The sequence below is a fragment of the Strix uralensis genome, chromosome 4 (assembly GCF_047716275.1).
Source record: "Strix uralensis isolate ZFMK-TIS-50842 chromosome 4, bStrUra1, whole genome shotgun sequence".
NCBI lineage: Eukaryota > Metazoa > Chordata > Aves > Strigiformes > Strigidae > Strix > Strix uralensis.
The window spans coordinates 113,625,807-113,645,331 of NC_133975.1; the positions used below are offsets into that span (position 1 = coordinate 113,625,807).

Consider the following 19,525-nt stretch of genomic DNA (forward strand, 5'->3'; position numbering starts at 1 on the left):
CTTATTAATTTCAATGCTATTAAACCGTTTTGTGCCTAAATGTACTATTGGTGTAACTTCATCATTGTTGAAGATAGCTTTCTTAGTAAAGGCCTAGTAAAGAAAACACAGGATGATTTCTCTTAAGAATGATGAAAATTGCATTAGATTCTTGTTACCCTCCCTCTCTCACAGATTTCATTGTGGTTTTTTTTCTTTGTCTATATAGGCAAGAGCTTTGCTGCTGACTGCTTCATCTTTAGCACCTCATATGTATGAGCCCCATTTCAATTTTGCAGTACTCTCAGAGAAGGTAATGCATTATCCTATTCTTGTAGTCAAAAAATTGGGCGGTTGGGTTTTTATTGCTATTACTGAGAAGTAATAGGTAAGACAGAAGAATACAGAGTGCATAAACTCAAGGAAAACTAAAGTTACATTTTCATTTTAATATCCAGAAGCTTTGTGTGTAAAAGTAGTCATTCAAATGTTTGCTTTTGAGAATGAGTGAGGCCAACTAGCTATAAAGTAACTGTAATTTTCCAAATGCCCAGAAGATGAACAATCCATTAACCATTCCATCTACAGTCTTTACAGTTGTTGGCTTTTTCAGAATGTGAAGTGAAATAGTATCATATAATTTATCAGTAATTATAGACAAAATATCATTTATTCATCCCATGATCTTACTGGTCTCAAAAGGAAAGTCTGTTCTTCAGCTTTACAACCTTTGAATTTTGTGTGTTAATAATTTCTTTCACACTCCGACACTGAATTAACATTGTGGCCAACATTCCTGTTAATAAGGAGAAACTTGTACAAGTCCTTACATTTTTCATAAGAAAAAAATGCTTCTTTGCTTGTGCCTACACCTTCAAGATTCTGTTATGAGTCTGTGTTGTGTGGGCAGCCCAACTCCTACAGATACTAAAGTACATGCGTCAAGGAGAGAACAACCCATTAATTTGTAAGCATGTCCTCTCCATTGTGAAACATAAGATGGTTTTGAATAATTGCATTCTGTACTTACTGATTAAGGAGTAAATCCTAGTCTGCAAATGTCTTGTTACATAGCTTTTGCACAAAGAACCTGCATAGGTTGTGGGAGAAGACAGATGGCTAGATCAGCTAGCTGTTGGTGCAGCGTGGTAATGCAATCCTCAGATTCAGTGTAAGGCCATGGTTTACAAAACATAACTCCTCTGGCCAGGACCCTGTTTTTTTCCCCTTCAGAGAATTCCTGCTGCACTGAAGGTCTGTGTTGACTGATGCACAGGCAACAGAGGCCTCCTACTGACACTTTCCATAGCTTCTTCCTTTCCACCCAGCAGCTATCACTTTTACTAGATGTGTACCCAGTTGGGTTCTTTTTTGCTGAACCCACTTTCTGAGATGCTGTCCTTACGTACACTTTCTCCTTCCAAAAATGATGGCTATTTAGGAAAAAATAAAGTTCCCAAAGTAGGGAACAATGTGGAAACATACTTCTAAAAGCAGAGGAGCACCATTAGCTCCCCAACACTGTTCTGCCTTGCTGTGAGGAAGCAGGAAATCACATGGAGTTGTGGCTTTTACAGAGGCCTGATTGGTTGTGTTTTACCTGTATATACAACACTACTTCTATGGAATTTAAAAACAAATCTTCCATATTTTTATTCCTTCTCACTTTAAGCACTGGGCATGGTGTACCTTGTCCATTCTCCAAGAAGTCAGGTGGAATGGGACATAAAGTTACTGTCTTGAAGCATCCCTCCCATCAAAATCACATTTCTGTCTTTTTCTTCTCATCCCTTGATGTAAGGGGGACATAACCCTGAATTCAAAAGCCTCTATACTGACTGGTTTATTTGTTCACCTTCAGGACCAGCTATGTTTAAATATTTGTGAGATCAGAAATGTACTGCACAGAATACATGATGCAAATACTGCAGTGTTTGGATTTACAAAATTAGTTTGTGTGTTTCTTATAGGTTGGAGATCTTCAGAGGAGTTACACAGCTGCTCAGAAGTCAGAAGAAGCATTTCCAGGCCACGTTGATACACAACAGCTCCTCAAACAGTTAAAACAGCACTTTGCTATGCTCTGATGAGCATATTTTTTATTATGTGAAAACAACCAGACTGAACTTCCCATGCATCTTTTCGAAAATACTGGCTCAAAGTAGATAAAGTATACTTAATGCATTCCTGTGGCAGAGCCTGTGTTACTTTGAGTAGTAGGAAAGGTTTAAGAGTCCTAATTAGTTTCTGTTATCTTAAAACATATCTCTTACTAAAATGCTGCTAGAACACGTTGCAACTACATACACGAGAGATTGCAGGAATGGCAGGATACTGCCAGTATGACAGCTTTGAAATAGTTGTCTGGTGTATGAGCAAGTAAGTTTCCATTTAATAGTGATGAACATTTTAAAGAATTTTTTCTGACTTTTCTGCAGAAAAAATGTTTTTAAATATTCCTGTGTGACAATCTGTCAAGTAACACGGAGTAAAAGTACTTCCTAACTGGTATTCAAACTTGGCTTTTCATAGTATACTTTCTTACTGAATGTTAAGTTTTAAAACTAAAATACCTTTAAAAAAATCTAAAGTACATATGTAAAGCAGAAGTTCTTACATTCTTTGTTGTACTGTATGAATTAAATAAATTCCAGTTTGTATGGTTTCTTTCATTTATGTAAGTTAAAATTACATCCCTATTGCCATGAAAATTAGAGTCAGCAATCATAACATATTTTGAAAGACTCCACAGAAATGGTACAAAATAGCATAAATATGTGTGTTCCTCTCTCCCCAAGAGAGAGTTTATTCTTGATCTCAGTGAGGGAGAAGGATATTTAGAAGCTTGCAGAGTTAGGTACTAATAATTGAGAACAAGGCATTGATCGGGTGGTTACCTGTGCTACCACATAAGCACTGTTGCTAACTAAATATTTGGATCATCCTAACTACAAGAATACTACTAATAGCAATAAATAAAGATGTTCTGTCTGTCATATATCTTTGTGTTCTAACTAAAAGGGATAAATTTGCATGATTTTCCAACTTGACCTTTTTAAAAGACCTTTAAGAAATGTGGGATGTTAAGGCATTCAGAAGTGGCACATCCTGAAACAGGTCTTTAAAATCTTGTCATATTTCTCTGATATATTAAGGGATTATCTTGGTTTAGGGAGCAACCCTAAACATGTTTATGAATATGATGTCTTCCTTTTTACTATTCGTTACTTCCCCACCCTCATCTTTGTATGACTGTTGTAGCTGGTGAAGGCAGATGCTGGGGAGCTTAGAGAAGTGGACCTACAGGTTCCTCCCATAAGCAGTCTGTAGGTGACAGTCAGAAACACTATCATTAACTGGTGTCAATCATTTTGTAAAATGCAAATGCATTATTGGCTGAATAGATGCAGCATCTTTAATGGAAATTTTATTTTTTCCACATTGATTTAATATTGTTGGAATTTGTCACAAGCTAATTAAGAGAGATCCTTAGTTATTGGTAATTTTCATTACCTAAATAAGATTTTACTTTCTGGTAAAAAGGAATAATTTAGAGGGAAGTTCCATCCTTTGATCTACTGTACTTATATCTTTCCAGTTGACAGTGCTAAACTTAGGAAGCTACCAGAAAAGAAAACGTTTGTCTTTTAGCAGTTTAAACACAACTGTTGAGAATTTTTGAATGTCATATTATTAACTCAAAGTATTTTTAAAATTGCATGGTAAATAAGATTATTTCTACAATAACTGGAACAGAAACTAGTAATACAACTTCAATTTTTAATCCAGTGTGGCATCTCAGTAGTTCCTTAGAGGTGCTTATCCCACTTACTGTGATCACAGCTCAAGTTTATGATCTGAATAACTCTTCTTTTTAGCAACAGTACTCCTTAGAACCTAGACCTGACATGATTATTCTTTTAATATTGGGGGATGCGTGGAGATTGAAACGGAAAATGTTCATGTATTGTAAAGACTCCTTTACACAAGATGCTTGTGTAAATTAATTATATAAAAAAAACCCCACCTCACACACAAACACATGAAGTTCTAAATAAGGATTAAAACCTTTTTAGCTCCCCAGTGTGCATCTGCAAGCCATTCCAAATTTATCTTATATGGTGTATTTTGACTGCCCCAAAAGACAGCAAGCTATTTGCTTCGTTGACCTTTCATGCCTCAAAGCAAGGGTAGGACAGTTATTTTTTTCACAACTAGCACACGTACAAATTAAATCAAATGTGGTAATGAGAACAACACCACAATACAAAAAACAGATGAATAAGCAGGCTGTTTGTCGTGGAAGAATCTTTTGGTTTTGTTGTATGTTAATTTGGTGTGAGCTCCAACAAACAGATGAATCGGCAGGCCCTGGGGCAAACTGCCTTCAGTTGATTGAGGACGACACAGCACAACACAGTGCATCAGAATGTGTATTCATCTCTGCAGTAGGATCATGTTAGGACGGTGTGACCTTAATATTGCAAGCAGCATTTCTGTACCATAGAAATCATTTTTCCTCTAACCTGTAGCACAGCTCCAGCTATGCCCAGCCAGCACTTACAAAGTCCCTTGGGAGCAGAAAATAAAATACAATGAAAAAATGACACAAACAATTTTTTAAATCTCTAGGGTAGATGGTATCCACAACAATGCTGCCTGGAAGGAAGCTCAAAGCAGATTTCTGGGAGGTCTTGAAGTTTCTATAGTCCTGGAGGAAAGGTCTGTACAGTTTATGGCTGTTACCACCAATTCCAGCCAGTCTTTTCACCAGCCCTCTTGCTGGGGTCTTTCTGATGCATGAAATAATTTAAAAGTTGTTAATGAAGGGTTAGGTTATTAACAGATTTTGATTGTTTTACAAGATGTTATAGCCACAGCACCAGCCACAAAACTGGCTGAAATTAATCAGATTCACAGTTAAGGGTTGTGTGTCCTTTTGACTGCAAAAAGCATCCTCAGACATCGTTGAGCAGGACAGGAGCAGTTTGCCGTAAGATGCCAGTTTGGTCACTGTATGACTTTGGATAATGATTCCATTTTGTTGTTGTTGCTGCTGGTGGTGGTGGTTTTTCTCTTTGATTGCTTCCTATCTTTGTAGGCTAGAGGGAGAGAATTTTGGGTCATTCGGTCTGATCTCTGATAGGACATACACCAAACATTTTAGGCCAGGAGCTCTTTTTAATGAACCCAGTTTGTGCTTGACTAGTGGTTACCTGCCAGAGCAGCAGCAAGTTTTGGTACAAAAAAAGCTACAGCATCTTCTGTGAAAGATTTTGTATTTAGACACTCACTACCATATATTTGTCTGCTTCCTGATGGATGATTTCAAGTTCATTCATGTCCCCCCTTCAACCATCCCCCAACCTGTGGGTACTCATTATACCCCAGCACCAGCAGCTGAACTGTCATTAGAATCTGGCACAGCTGAGTGGAACCGTGGCCATTTTGCCTCCTTCAGGCAATACCTACTTTGCCTCTGTCACCAGAGCTGTCACTGGCACGTGTGATGGTTATTTTTGACAAAATACACCATTTCCCTATGTACCGGGTCTGGCTGAGCCAGAATTGGTTTTCCCCTGTAGCAGCCCTCATGGTGCTGTGTTTTATGCTGGGAGCTGGCAGGGTGTTGATAGCACACTGGTGTTGTGGCTACTGCTGAGTAGTGCTTACACAGCACCAAGGCTCTTTCTGACATTTCCCCCCCACAGTGGGACGGGGTGGGCAAGATCTTGGGAGGGGACACAACCAGGACAGCTGACCCGAACTGACCAAAGGGATATTCCAGACCATATGACGTCTGCTCAGTATAAAGCTGGGAGAAAGGAGGAAGGGGGTGGGGTCACCCTTGGTCCTCCGAGGCAACCACTACGCGTATTGGAGCCCTGCTTCCTGAGAAGGCCCGACATCGCCTGTTCATGGGAAGTAGAGAATAAATCTGCTTTCTTTTTTTTGCTTCCGCGCACGCACCTTTGCTTCGCTTTGCTTATATTAAAACTGCTGTTGTTTTACCCACAAGGGTTGTTTCTTTTTTTTCCCTATCTTATTTTCTTTCCCCTCTTTGACCTGTTGAGAAAAAAAGGGGAAGGGGGGGGAAGTGATAGAGCGACTTGGTGGGTACCTGGCATTTAGCCAAGGTCAAACCACCACACCCTATCACAGAGAACATGAAATAGAGAGCTTTGAAGAATCCTTTGTGCCAACCCACTTGTCTAAACTAGGACATGACGTTTTGCTCCAAACAGCAAGAAGAAGTTGTTGTGAAAATTTACTGGCAAGTATCAGCTGTGCCCCTTCTGCAAGGACAGAACTGGGCAGTCTGAAATGCAGGTCAAAAATCTGTTCAAGATAAGTGCAGGGGGAAAGCAGCTGCCTACCAGGAAACTAAATAAGCTGAGTAAAAGGCTTTGTGAGATCCCACCCTGTTCCTCACCTACTCCAGCGGAATCCTCAGAATTGCCATTTTAGCATGTTTCCAGACGAGAAACATTTTATATTGCACACAACAATGCGAAGCATAGGGCATGAAGCCACTGTGGAATCAGACTCAAAAGAAAGGGTGAGTTTTCATCACAGTGCCAGGACAAGAGGCAGCTTGCACAGTTTTTTTCTGCTTGTTGGAATTTACTTAGGGTCTAGGGCTGCTCCAAACTGCTGTTCCCAGCAGATGCCTGTATGTGTACACACATTGTAATTTTGCACTGCCAAGCTCTGCGGGCCACAGAGTAGTATTTTTTGGATATCCCAGCCATCACTGGGAACAAATGAGCAGATGGTGGATGTGGAGTGCAAAGTGCCCCTTTCTCTATAAATAAAAACAAAACTAAGTTTCTCTTTGTGCCTTAGAAGACAAATGAAGCAAAAGCCAAGAACCTCTGATATTCAAGTCATAGACAGACGTTATCTCCAGTCACTCTCCAATAGCATTTGAATTTCTGTGCTGGTAAGATAGTCGTGTTACTAATTTCCCTCATCACATTTTCAGAGTTTAGGAGTGCTCAGGAGCTGCAAATGCTCAGAAGCATCTGTAAGCAGGTTAAATCTGGGAGATATGTCACCATAGAAAGCAGTTTTTATTGCGAAACTATCAAGTAAACATACCCTGAATTACGCTGAATAACTGAATGTTCTGTACAAGTACTATATTTACCTTCTCCTTTCTGTTGGTTTGTTAATCTCCTTTCTGTTGGTTAGTTACAGCAATTGCTTAGTGCACAGCCTTCTTCTCTCTTCTTATGCTTAGTTTACAAAAGGGTTATAAAGGTTTAGCTGAAAAAGCCATTAGAAATGAGATGCAAGAAGAAACAGCAGGATGCAAACCTTGCTCAGCACTTTGGAAAGGGCGAACTCATTAAGAGCCAGGAAACTTGGTTCTAGCAAGTAGACCACACCAGCAATTTCATTTCATTTTCAGCTTATTCTGTTTACATAGCCATAAAGTAATTGCCAAGATTTTACATTTTAGCTTTGGTATTATTTTATACTACTATCAGTTCCATATTTTGCCAAGTCTATATCCTATAATAATGCCAAGAACCTTTAAAGCTATTACACATGTTAATTAATCCTTACATACAATATATGTAGATCACCCTAACGAAGGGTCATAAAACCTTCAATCAGGAGACTTTGTCTATTTGTATATGAGATACCACACAAAAGCTAATTTAGGAACATAACCCTAGACTATTTTTATTCCTGTGAATTACCATAAGCCAACAGTCCAAGATTCAGATAAAACCACAATCTTCTAAAATATATGGTCACTGATTTTTTTTTTTTTCAATTGGTAGAACAAAACCAGATGCATGTATCTGTCCCAGCTTTTAATGATGTAATTGTTGGTTCTTCCAGAGATACTGATGTGGGAGGCCCAGTAGAAAAACTTTAAAAGCTTCTGGCTTCTGCCTTCAATCCTGCAATGTTTAAGGGACAGGCTTAAAATGCTGTGTCATTACCAAGCATTTATTTATTACGATATTAAATGGTAGCTACTTGGATGAATGTAAGATTTGAAATTCAACATAAATCCTGGGAAGGCAGGCTAATAAGCAGAGTACCACAAGCCATGCCAAGATCCTATACCAAAAATCTCTGCAGTATAATACAGGGATATCATTACTACATATCTACGTATATGCAAGACATCCACAAATAGCTTGTATCTTCAAATCAGGCAGTAGCTGTAGACAGTGAAGGAAATAACTCTCCAAGAGTTCCTTAGTCCCCAGTCTAACTGAACACTGGGAAAGGTGGGTGGAATGGAGATCCTATTTTGCAGGGCTATATGTATATTTGCAAAATATAGAAAATTAATGGTAAATAAACATAATGTGGCTGCTTATAAATTGCTGAGGTCATTTATACTTTGCAGCCACACCTATGATCATCTTTACCATCTTTATTAGCAGTTATGTATATATTTATCAAAGATTCATTTTTAAGCAATTACAAAGTGCAGAAACTTTCAAATCCCTGGCATTATGTGACAACTCTCATGCTGTCTACCTGAATACATCATCTTTCAAGAAAAAGTTAGCCATACTCAGCAATCTCAGAAAGTGGTTTTAATTCAACTGAAGCTTCAGATTCTCCAATGCCTTTAAAAACATAAAACCACCAGCACCAGAACAGATGCCTTTCCTGTTAGATCAAAACTTTAATAAACTTGAAACAAAGCCTGAGTAATGACAGATATTTGATTTTGAAGGGGAGGGAGAGTTGTGTCTTGAGTAGTCTATGACTCATGTCATATGAGCACCTGTAACTTCTTATCATGTTATCTTGGTGGACCCTACTGTGCTGCAACATAAACCAATGACGTAATGTAAAGTAGCATACATTGTAAGCAAATTCCTTTCTGGCTAAATACCTGTCATTTCTGAGCAAAAAGGTAATTCAGACACAAATCTCTTGAGCAAGGAAGAGCAAGATAAAATCTGCAAAGTGTTATTTGGATTGGAAACCATATTCCATGGAACAATGACCCTACACGTCACAAACAGAAATTTGGACCTGTTGGTGGCCAGCCCACCAGCTTTGGATGGCACAAGAGGTTCCTGGACAAGCACAGGGTTGAGTATCTGTACCCTACAGGGGAGCTTATGTTGCCCAAGGGTACCCTATGCTCCTGTTGCATGAACTCATGCCACCGTCGTGGGCCTGGCCATGCTGGACCCAGTCTGCACCAGTAGCAGGAACTTTGCTTCTATAGCGCTGCATGGCAGCAGTCAGTTGAACACAAGCCAGCTGGCAGCCAGGGAGCGCGTCACACCAAAAAGCAGCTAAGAACCATGGAGGAAGCAATGTTGGGGAGAAAGGACCTTAACATGGCACCATACTGCAAAGGTGCTGGTGGACAAAGGTCATGAACAGTATCAGAAATGACTGAGAGAATAAAGGAAGGAAAGGATTGTACTGAAAATAGGACATAGGACTGCCAAGGTCACAGATAGTGTCTTGATAACCATGTTAGGTGTCATCCCCATGAGTAATTTCCATATTCTATCAAATACTCATTTGAATAAGAGAAGTTGCAGACACACAGACAGGTGCTGTGGGTTCCTGCTAGAGCAGTGAGACTTGCTGGAGGCCATGTGGCATTGAGTTCCCTCTGACAGGAGGGAATGGGATGGACCATGAAAGGGATGGAGCGTGAAAGGGATGGAGCATGCTTTAAGCAGTTACACATGGGCCATGTTCTCAGCATAGAGTCAACACAGGGAAGGGGAGAAGAAACTGTGGTGACTAAACTTCTCAATAATGTTGGAGGAAAGTAAAATAGCAGGCAGACCTGAACAGAAGTCAACTGATAACATTATTCCACCAAGTATCTCCTGGATCAAAGACAGGACCTGAAAGTTTCTTTCTGATTTCAAATATTTAAGAATATGTGCTAAACAGCACTGAAGTGGTACTTAAATAAGTATCACTTTGATCTGTCAGAAGTGTGCCCCTCAAGAGCATTAATGAGGACACAGTAAACACAATAGTCCTTCCAGATCTACCTAAAAATCAGCACTCTCAGCTCCCCATCACCTGCACATCCCTCTTAGCTGGCAAAAAACGAAGGGGAATAGGAAGTCCTGAAGAGATTATTGAAAGCAAATTATCATGGTGAAGATTCCTGATTTAGACATTTGCTCTCCTGCCACACACACACTTCGTCTGTCTGCTGCAGTTAGCCCTTTCCCCATCAGCAGCAGCTTCTGTACTGGCCACCCCCCAGCATGGAGCAGAGAGGGAGGACTGATGGAGCAGCCACCTGGCCAAGGAACCCCCACACGATCCCTGGAGACTGGAGCTTCAATGTGTCGTTCAGCTTTTACGGTCATGGGGCAGTGTTTTTCACAGAGCGTATTTGTATTTATGATTTAAATAAAAACATAGGGTTTCCTAGGCTTCTTCTTTGGTTGGTGAAGCTACAGTGTCCATTCCACTTTCTGTTCAACAGCTCTCTTATGTTGTGCCAACCAAGGAGCATGGATTCATCTGAGCTCATTATCAGGGTGATACTGGTGAATGCTTAGTGTCAGCTGAGAGAAGCTGAGTGTCTCTGCTCCCGCTGAGGGCAACAGATACTGAAGATGCTCAGCATGTTTTTCTGATACTGTCAGCACCTTCAACTTTAACATAACTAGCATCTTTCAGTATCCAACATTTCCTATCATTGCACAGCAGCGTGGTATATTGTCTCTATAATTTTGTCCTTTCCCCCTCCTTCCTCCCTAGGTTTGGACTGTCTAAAAGGAATGGGAGCTAAAACATTGGTAACAGGGTGCAGCTAGCGTGGTAGCCTTCAAACATGTTAATGGGATATAAAAAAGGGCTTAGGTGAGCTAGATCATGCAAACACAGCTGCTGAGCTGCCAGTTGAGGAAGGTTCATCCAAACTGCCTGGTGCTCCTCAAGAGGCAGCGCAAATATGACTGAGGGTCTGAGGATACCTGAACCTCAAAGATCTGTGTGAGGCTCTCCTGACAAGTTATAGTCATACTTAATAAACAATATCGGGTAGCAATCACATGTTGGGACCACACAATTTGGTCTAACCATTAGAAGAGAGACCTAGAAAGGGGACAACCCACGTCCCAGCTTAAGCTGGTGCTCCCAGCTTCAGCACACTGTGCTTTTACATCCCTCCATTTCCATATGTGTAAAATAAGGTTAACAGGATTGTTGCTGCTATTATTATTATAAATTAATGCATTTTCTGTCAGTTGACCCTCTTTTTCAATGCTTGCACTTGGTTGCACTGGGGTTTTTGCATGAATATTCCTCCTTAAGCAATGATGAGAGGCAGTGTGCGGGGGGATGACAGAACTGAACTCTTAAAGGATTTTGTCTTTGATTTCCCTCAGTAACACTCACAAGCACTGGGAGAATAAAAGCTGTGCAGGAAGTCTGAGCACTGCGGGTGCATGGGGCTCATAGTGCTTCTCCTCCTCTCGGACAAAGACAGCACCTTCCATCACCTGCCATCATCTCCCATTAATGTCAGGAAAGTTCACTTTCTGCAGCTTTTGCAAGTGAAAAGCTAATATGTTTGTGAGGAGGGAGAAAAGGCCATTTGTTTGTCTAAGTAAGATAATGCTAACACCACAAATGGCAAGTCAGGATTCAGAAAATAACATTTCTTTTTAAATCATGCAGGAGGTCCTCTTCCTTTTATTTATTCACAGGGCCTGAATCAACAGCTGCCCAGACAAAGATATTTAGAGAGAGCAAACAAAAAGGAGGCTGTTCACCCTGGGCTCCGGATACAAATAGAGAAGAAAGAAGAAAATGTCAAATCTGCATAAACCTTGGATGGCTCCCTGATGGGTATAAGAATACCTCTTTTGAATACCATCTTGTAACTACAAAAAAATTGAGGTAACCTTTTCTTATTTTCAACAAATATTTCCCTTCTAGTCCTAATGTAATTTTTCTCCTGGTAAAAATGCAATCAAACCCCAAACCTGCACATCATTCTGCTGTTCAGATCTCACATCCATTCTGTTTATTCACAAAAGCATAGAATCATGGAATCATAGAATGGTTTGGGCTGGAGGGCACGTTCAAAATCACCTAGTTCCATGGGCAGAGACACCTTCTACTAGATCAGGTTGCTCAAAGCCCATCCAACCTGGCCTGGAACACTTCCAGGCAGGGGGCAGCCACAACTTCTCTGGACAATCTGTTCCAGTGCCTCACCATCCTCACAGGAAAGAATTTCTTCTTTATATCTAATCTAAACCTACCTCTTTTGGTTTAAAACTGTTACTCCTTGTCCTATCACTACACTCCCTGATAAAGAGTCCCTCCCCATCTTTCCTGTAGTCCCCTTTGAGTACTGGCAGGCTGCTATAAAGTCTGCCTGGAGCCTTCTCTTCTCCAGGCTGAACAACCCCAACTCTCTCAGTCTGTCCTCATAGGAGAGGTGCTCCAGCCCTCTGATCATCTTCATGGCCTCATCTGGACCCACTTGAGTCCTTCCCACTATGTCCTTATGCTGCGGGCCCCAGAACTGGATGCAGTACTCCAGGTGGGGTCTCACGAGAGTGGAGTAGAGGGTGAGAATCCTTCTCCACAGGGCTGCTCTCAATCCACTCATTACCCAGCCTATATTTGTGCTTGGGATTGCCTCGATCCATGTGCAGGACCTTGCACTTGGCCTTGTTGAACTTCATGAGGTTTACACAGGCCCACCTCTCCAGCCTGTCCAGGACCCTCTGGATGGCACATCCCTTCCCTCCAGCGTGTCAACTGCACCACACAGCTGGGTGTTGTCATCAATCTTGCTGAGGGTGCACTCAATCCCACTGTCCATGTTGCTGACAAAGATGTTAAAGAGCTCCAGTCCCAATACTGACTCCTGAGGAATGCCACTCCTCACTGGTCTCCACTTGGACATCAAGCTGTCGACCGCAACTCTTTTGAGTGCAGTCATCATAAATGTTTTCTTGTCATATCTTTATTAGAAAATATGAAATGTATAATCTATTGTTCACTCTGGAAATGTGTAATGCAGATTGGAAAAATAATTGCTGGTAGAGTCAGAAAACTCCTGACAAGTGATTATCAACAATGAATTCTGACAGAGTAAATAAGATTGTTACTAGAAAATGAAAAATGAAGATAAGAAAAAAGCATATTGCCCTAGAGGCAAACTGTGCTGCCTCAGGAACTTCTGCTTTCACAGGGATACATGATTTTTATCAAGATACAAAATAGTTTTGTGTCAAATAAATTATTCATATGGCCATTACTCGTCACAGATTTCCTGTCTTCATGCTCTTCCCCATACACACAGAGATAAGAGTCAGCTATTCACTGGACTATTAAGAATATCACATTATTCATTAAATCTTCACATAGTCCATTTTATGGGCAGTTTTTGTAGCATATTTAACCCCTAAGTCAGGAGAAGTCTGCAGGACAAGAGCTAACAAAATACTTCCTATGAAAAGGATGGTGTGTTGAGGAAGGAAACTGTATATTTAGTGCAGCTAAAACTCACGGTCACAAAATACACAAACTCTCGTGAGAACCAGAGTTCATCCATCAGCAGCTGGAGTCCTGACAGCCTTTCTACCACTATCTGAATAGCAAGTCACCTGTTTTCACTGTCTGGATCTCACCTGCTGGAGGAAGCCCACCGGCCCCAGGAGAAGGGGGGCATTCATTATGATCATCCTCTTTCCTGACACTCACTGGGTCTTTCACAGCCCAATGCTGGAGGCAACTTCCACGCATCTCTTGCCTGTCACAGGCACAACAAGCCTCTGAAACAGCTTAAATAAAAGCAAAATAAGAAGGAAGCAATGATAATTCTCCAGGATCTTTATTTTCAGAGATTTGAAATGGATCAGGTTCTTCCTACCTGTCTCTTTATCAAGAAAGCCCACCACTTTCTGGGGAAGTGTTTCAAATGCAGAAACTAATTGCCTCTTTGAAACATGACTAGATAATAAACATAATTTTAGGAGGGAAAAAAGATACACATGTAAAGTACAGAACCAAAAATAGCATTTTCTGCCTCCAGGACCTCACTGCTGCTCCCTGCAAGACACAGTGGGCCGGTGCAGAAGGTACCAAGCGCAGCATACCTTTATCTGGGCAAGGATGATAATGTAAGGAAATATTTAAATGTGTTGTTTCACAGAAAGCTTGCCATTGCCCGATAAGGAACGCAATCATAGTACACATGTACAATGCAATTTGACTCAATGGCCAATGAGAAATAGAATAAGGCTGAAAGCTGGGAAAAAGAAACATCTGCCATTTGCAAACTCAAGCAGTGCAGAGGAGAAGAGGGCAAGTCACGCTCTCTTGGGTTGATGGGGCTCAGATTCTCTAACCATGCCATTTCCTGAAATACTGCTTCCCACAGCACTCTGCAATGCAGTCTACAAAAGTGGAAGTAATCTGGGCTGCACAGTTGACTTCAGCTCTGATAAAATGTGTTATGTGTAACATTCATGTTATTGTCAGTATGCCACTAAATGTCATGGCTTTTTTTTTAGAATATACCATGTTAGAAAATAATTTGGGTGGGATTTTTATTTTCTCATTAGGTTCAGCACCAGATGAATGCCTTCCTCACTGCGTGTCAGCAGATCGGACAAGTGCTACCCTGCTGCCTACCATCAGCACGTGGCACAACATCTTCCAGTCTCAGCAGTTGCAACTCTCACATCCATGATTTCAATCAGCATTTGTGTGTTGTGGCCTTTTTTTCTGTGCAGCATTACAAATTTTCAGGCTTCAACAACAGTGTCAGGAGCCCTCAGAACCCTGTCACAGCATTGCACTGTGAGATATCTTTTTGGCAACTCCGGGTTTCGGGATGATGAGTTGAACAGCCTGTATCCCATGGAGTTAGGGATGTTGGGTCAGTGCCTCTGTGGGCAAATCTGAAGACCCCATTGGGCCAGACTCCAGCCAAATCCAGAACAGACAAACGGTTCCACCTCCAGGACCTTAAAACCTGGAAAACCAACCAGGATGCCTGCCCACCTTACTTACCTGGTGGAATGCCCTTTGGGAAAAACTCCCTGGTGCTATTCACAGGGGGTCTACATGACTTTAAACACTACACTTCTCGATGTCTCAGCTCTTTGCTCATAAAAACAACGTGGCATAGTTCCTTCACCTACATGGAATTGTGAAATTAATTATAAATGGCTTTGAGTTCATTATCTGAGAGGAGCTATAGAAGCGTGACTGTTATTTTTAATAATGCATAAGTAATAATTTATTTAACATTTCTCTGTATTCCTCATCAGGTTCCTGAACCTGACTGCACTTTCCTGCTCTGTCTGCAGGTTCTCTCATGAAAGTTGACAATAAGCTGCAAACTAGTTGTTTCAGGTTTTTTTTAGGACAATGAGATACTGTGTCTCAGTCATTAAAGTTGTGGTACCCGTTCTGATCAAAAAATAGGATATCAAGTTTAAATGGAACAGGATATGACAAGAAATGAAAAGAATCAAACAGATACTTTGTAAACATAATCTGTTAAATCCAGTAACTAGACTTAGTTTTATTTCATCCCAGTGAGTTTATGCTGTGGTGTAACCCATTCGTTTCCAGGCCATGATGATGTCTGGACGGAGCTAACTAGACAGTTTAAACATTGAATGCTGTGTGCTGCGCTGACTGCAGAATCAACTTGTGTTTCAAAATGACACAAAAAGACAGTAACTGTTTATTTAGATGACATTGAACTATACAAAAGGAAAATTTTTTTCCAGGTAGAAAAGAAGCAAATAACAATGTGTCCTACCTAGAATCTGCATTGCAGGGATACATGTCTGGAGTGAAGCAAATATTCAGAAGCTGAGGCGTGAGGCACAGCCCAGCTGGTAGAAGCTGTTGGACTTTGCAAAATCGAGGACAGAAAGTCCTGAGTCAGTCTCACCTCCAAAATCAAGCAACTTTAAATATAAAGCAGTTTGGGTCTATGTTGTTCTAGATATTTTTGAACTTTCTGTAACACCAAGAAACCACCTGTGGATTTGGTTTCAAATGAAGTCTGATCTTGTTCTCTCATTGAGGGCAAATGGCAGCCTCAGGGGAAAACCAAGATACCATTGAGCTTGTGAGCACTCTGGCTTGCTGTGCTGGCACAAGAGCAGAAGAGGCTGATGGCCACCCAGGCTTTAAACCCAGGTAAGGAGAAGTGTGTCCTTCCTTTGGTTTAGCCTTCCTCACAAAGGTGCACTCACCAAGGCATTCCTGGAACAAATGTTGCATCATGCTTGTCGCTATTACCCTTTCTCCATCCAGGCCACTCAGAGAAAGTTGACTTAGACAACCTCAGGAGTCACTGACTGCATCTTTTCATTTCTATTTCTATGGATCAATGAGGTGAGCTCTTCTTCCTCACCAATGCTGTACGTACAGACACAAAAAAGGGGTATCAAGGTATCAACCCTTGGCACCCTCTGAAGTGGGTGGCAAACTCACCCTGGCTCTGCAGCCTGGTGCAGCCCCAGGGGTGCTGGGTGACTGCAAAGGTAATGGGGGGGGGAGCAATGTGCAAGGGGCCTGTTTGTCTCTCTGTGAATTTTGCCTGGCAGCGTCTACAACAGCTAAGAAGCAATGGGGTTTAAGGGAAGCAGTGCCAGAGTCCAAGAAAGAAGCAACTAAAAAAGGTTTCTGTTGTTGGATGACATGTATTCAAACTGATCCTTGCAGGAAGGATATATGTTGGAGAGGAAGAAGCCACAACCTCCATCTCACTATCAGTTTGGCCTACATCAAGGACTTTGATGCAGAGAGGAACCTTATCTGGGCTTCAGCCTGCCCATGAATGCACTGGTTAAACAGGGGGAAGGAACAAGGATAGGAGGATAAAGGGGCACATCAAAACTTCAGGAGTTTGGTCAAGATGTGAGGAGCAGTTCAAACAAATCACTTATGATTAAAACCAAACCAAACCAAACCAACTAGAAAAACAGCTGTCCAAGTTTTATTTCCTAAATGAGACAGGTGTAGATAAGGAAAGTAATGGTTGAGGGGTGGTAAAGAAGCCACCTGAGTATGCACAGGCTGCCAGTCTCAAAGAACTGAAAAAAATTATCATAGATGATTATAATATCTACAGTACACACATACACACACATACTATACATACATATATAATGTGCATATATGCATACATATGCCACATGAACCATACACCCTTCCCAGGTTCCCACGACCCCTAGGACATGTGGCCAGTGTATTAGTGAACTCTTGTTAACAGAGACCATGTAATTGAGCACTGTGGTGTAAGTAACCAGCAAAATACCTTCTGTTAGAGAGCAGACTGCCCCCTTATTTGTTGAATCCTCATTTATCATCTGCTCACACTAATCACTTGGACAACATTAGTGACAGAGAGAGATCTTCCATCTTTTCCAGATCCTAACATTAGCTCATACTGAGACCAGGGCCCTCCAAGCCAGGCTGCCTGCCAGGCAATGCTGCAGCTTCTCTTCCACTCCAAGATGTTGCCTACCAGCACAGCTGATCCGACTGGGGAGGAGGCAAATCAGGCACATGAGCTCACAGAGTGATGGAGACCTTACTGCAGCATGCGTGAGGCCGGCAGCACGGACAGCAGAGACTGGGGCCAAAGGAGCAAAGCTCATGCCAAAGATGTGAGATATGACATTTCTACACAGAAGGAACATCTCAGACTGAGGGATTTATTTCCTTCTAAAGAACCATACAGTGAAACCCAGTTTCTGAATGCTCTCAGCAAAGTCCTGCAGATTAACAATTATCTTATGCATCTAAACATATCTTCACTAGCTATTTTCCTTTGCAAGAAGGATGTTGTTTCCTTTTTGCCAATTAACCAACCCTTCTGCAGTTTGACTACGCCCAGTGCAACATCTTTTAGAGCACACCATCCATTCCTTAACAATTTTTCACTTAAATAACATGGATCTTGTGAAATGGTGGAACATAGTTAAGAGCTGGAATTGAGAAGTAAAGTTGAGGCTGATATAATAAAGTGGCAGGAGCTGAAAAGAAAACTATTGTATTACAAATAAATTATGTGAAAGCGTAATGCTTTTGAAAATGTTTTCTAAGCAAGGATTTGAAGTTTATAAACTGTTTGGAGCGCAACTGCAGTGGGAGAATGATGTGCTGAAAATAGGAAAAGCAAAGCACTGATTAGAGCACTGAAGGTTGCACTAGAGCTCATCGGAAAGTTACTTTTATTTATTTACTAGTAGGAAAAAAGCAATGGACAGTATCCTGTGCAGGTTTCAACTGGGAAGGGATTTTTCTTCTGCTGCCTAGAATCAGGGAAGGTGTTATTTCTTTCATTAAGTCTCCAGTTTAGACACATGGACTTGCCGCTTCTGCTTCTTCCCCACCCTCCCAAAAGGACTGCAGCCACCCCTCTCTGTTTCTATGCTCTTCCTTGCCTTCACCTATAACAGGAACTTCTTATGCAGCTGTATTACTACAAGGGATGTAGCCTTTCACAGCTGGCTCCTGAGCAGCAACCTAAAGACAAATAAGAGGGAAAAAAAAAAAAAAAAAAAGAAAACACACATCAATGAAGAGGCAAAACAGCCTAAAAACCAAATACCAAATGCAAACAAGAAGATAATGTCAGCTGCTGCCTTAAGAGTATTTTTCTCCCATGTAAGTGTAATCAGAGCTGCAACACTGTGTTCCCTGGCAGTCTTTAGCCCCTGGTAACTAAACCCACACATATAACCCCGCCATTGTTTCTGCCAGGGGATGGCAGAGGGCTAAGCAAGGGTCAAAAGTTTATGAGAGGCTGTGGCTGTGCTGACACGTGGAGGGGAGGATGTTTCTGCAGCACACACAGCACTACACGCGCTTGAAAGGTCACTGCAGTGGCAGGCTGAGTGCCGGCGCGGGTGGAAAAGGGACTGAGTGGGAGCTGTGTGGGAAGGGGAGATCTGGAGTGTGGTGTGTGGAGAGACTGGCCAGAGCTTGTGTGGGGAAAGGAGCTGGTGAGAGAGGGGCAGATGCAGAGGAAGGAAATAATGGAGAGAAAGGGAGGTAATACTGGCAGAAGAGCATCATGGGCTGGGGTGACAAGAGACTGGTCTTGCACAGGCAGATGTTGCATTTGGCAGGGCTAAGCAGGAGACAAAAGGCCTGTTTAGTCTCCCAGGACTGGGAAAATGTCAGTAGCACTACCAACAATATTGCTTAAATAATTTCTGTCTGTCTGCAATTATTTTGGAAAGGAAGAAAGAGATTGTGATGCAGGGAAGCAAGCTGCACACTAGCTGCTGTGCGATAAGGAGGGAAGCATTGCTCTCTGCTGTACTGTATTTGTGTCCAGAAACACCCCACACCAGAATATCTGTTTAAAAGCTAAGAAAAAATCCAGCAGCTGGGCCTGCGCTGTCTGCAGCAACCCGCAGGCTGTGACCTCCAGGAGGCATCCCCAGCTGTGCTGCCTGTGATGGTGGCTGCTGATGCTGCTCGAGCAGCCAGACACTCTCCTTGCACATAAAAACTTAACAAGAGCTTTTGACACCAATGACCTCAATGGTGGGATGAAGACAAGATGTATTTG

The 19,525-nt window shown here is 41.7% G+C and overlaps 1 protein-coding gene across 1 annotated transcript in view; it reads left to right on the plus strand.

Annotated features, from left to right (window-relative positions):
• Positions 1 to 2,651, plus strand: part of TTC8 (tetratricopeptide repeat domain 8) — a 46,308-nt gene extending 43,657 nt beyond the window's left edge. Inside the window, exons 14-15 of the mRNA XM_074868563.1 lie at positions 209 to 292; positions 1,950 to 2,651. Coding sequence (XP_074724664.1) covers positions 209 to 292; positions 1,950 to 2,066 — 201 coding nt within the window. The 3' untranslated portion in view covers positions 2,067 to 2,651. The remainder of the gene's footprint in view (positions 1 to 208; positions 293 to 1,949) is intronic.
• The last annotated feature ends 16,874 nt before the right edge of the window (positions 2,652 to 19,525 follow it).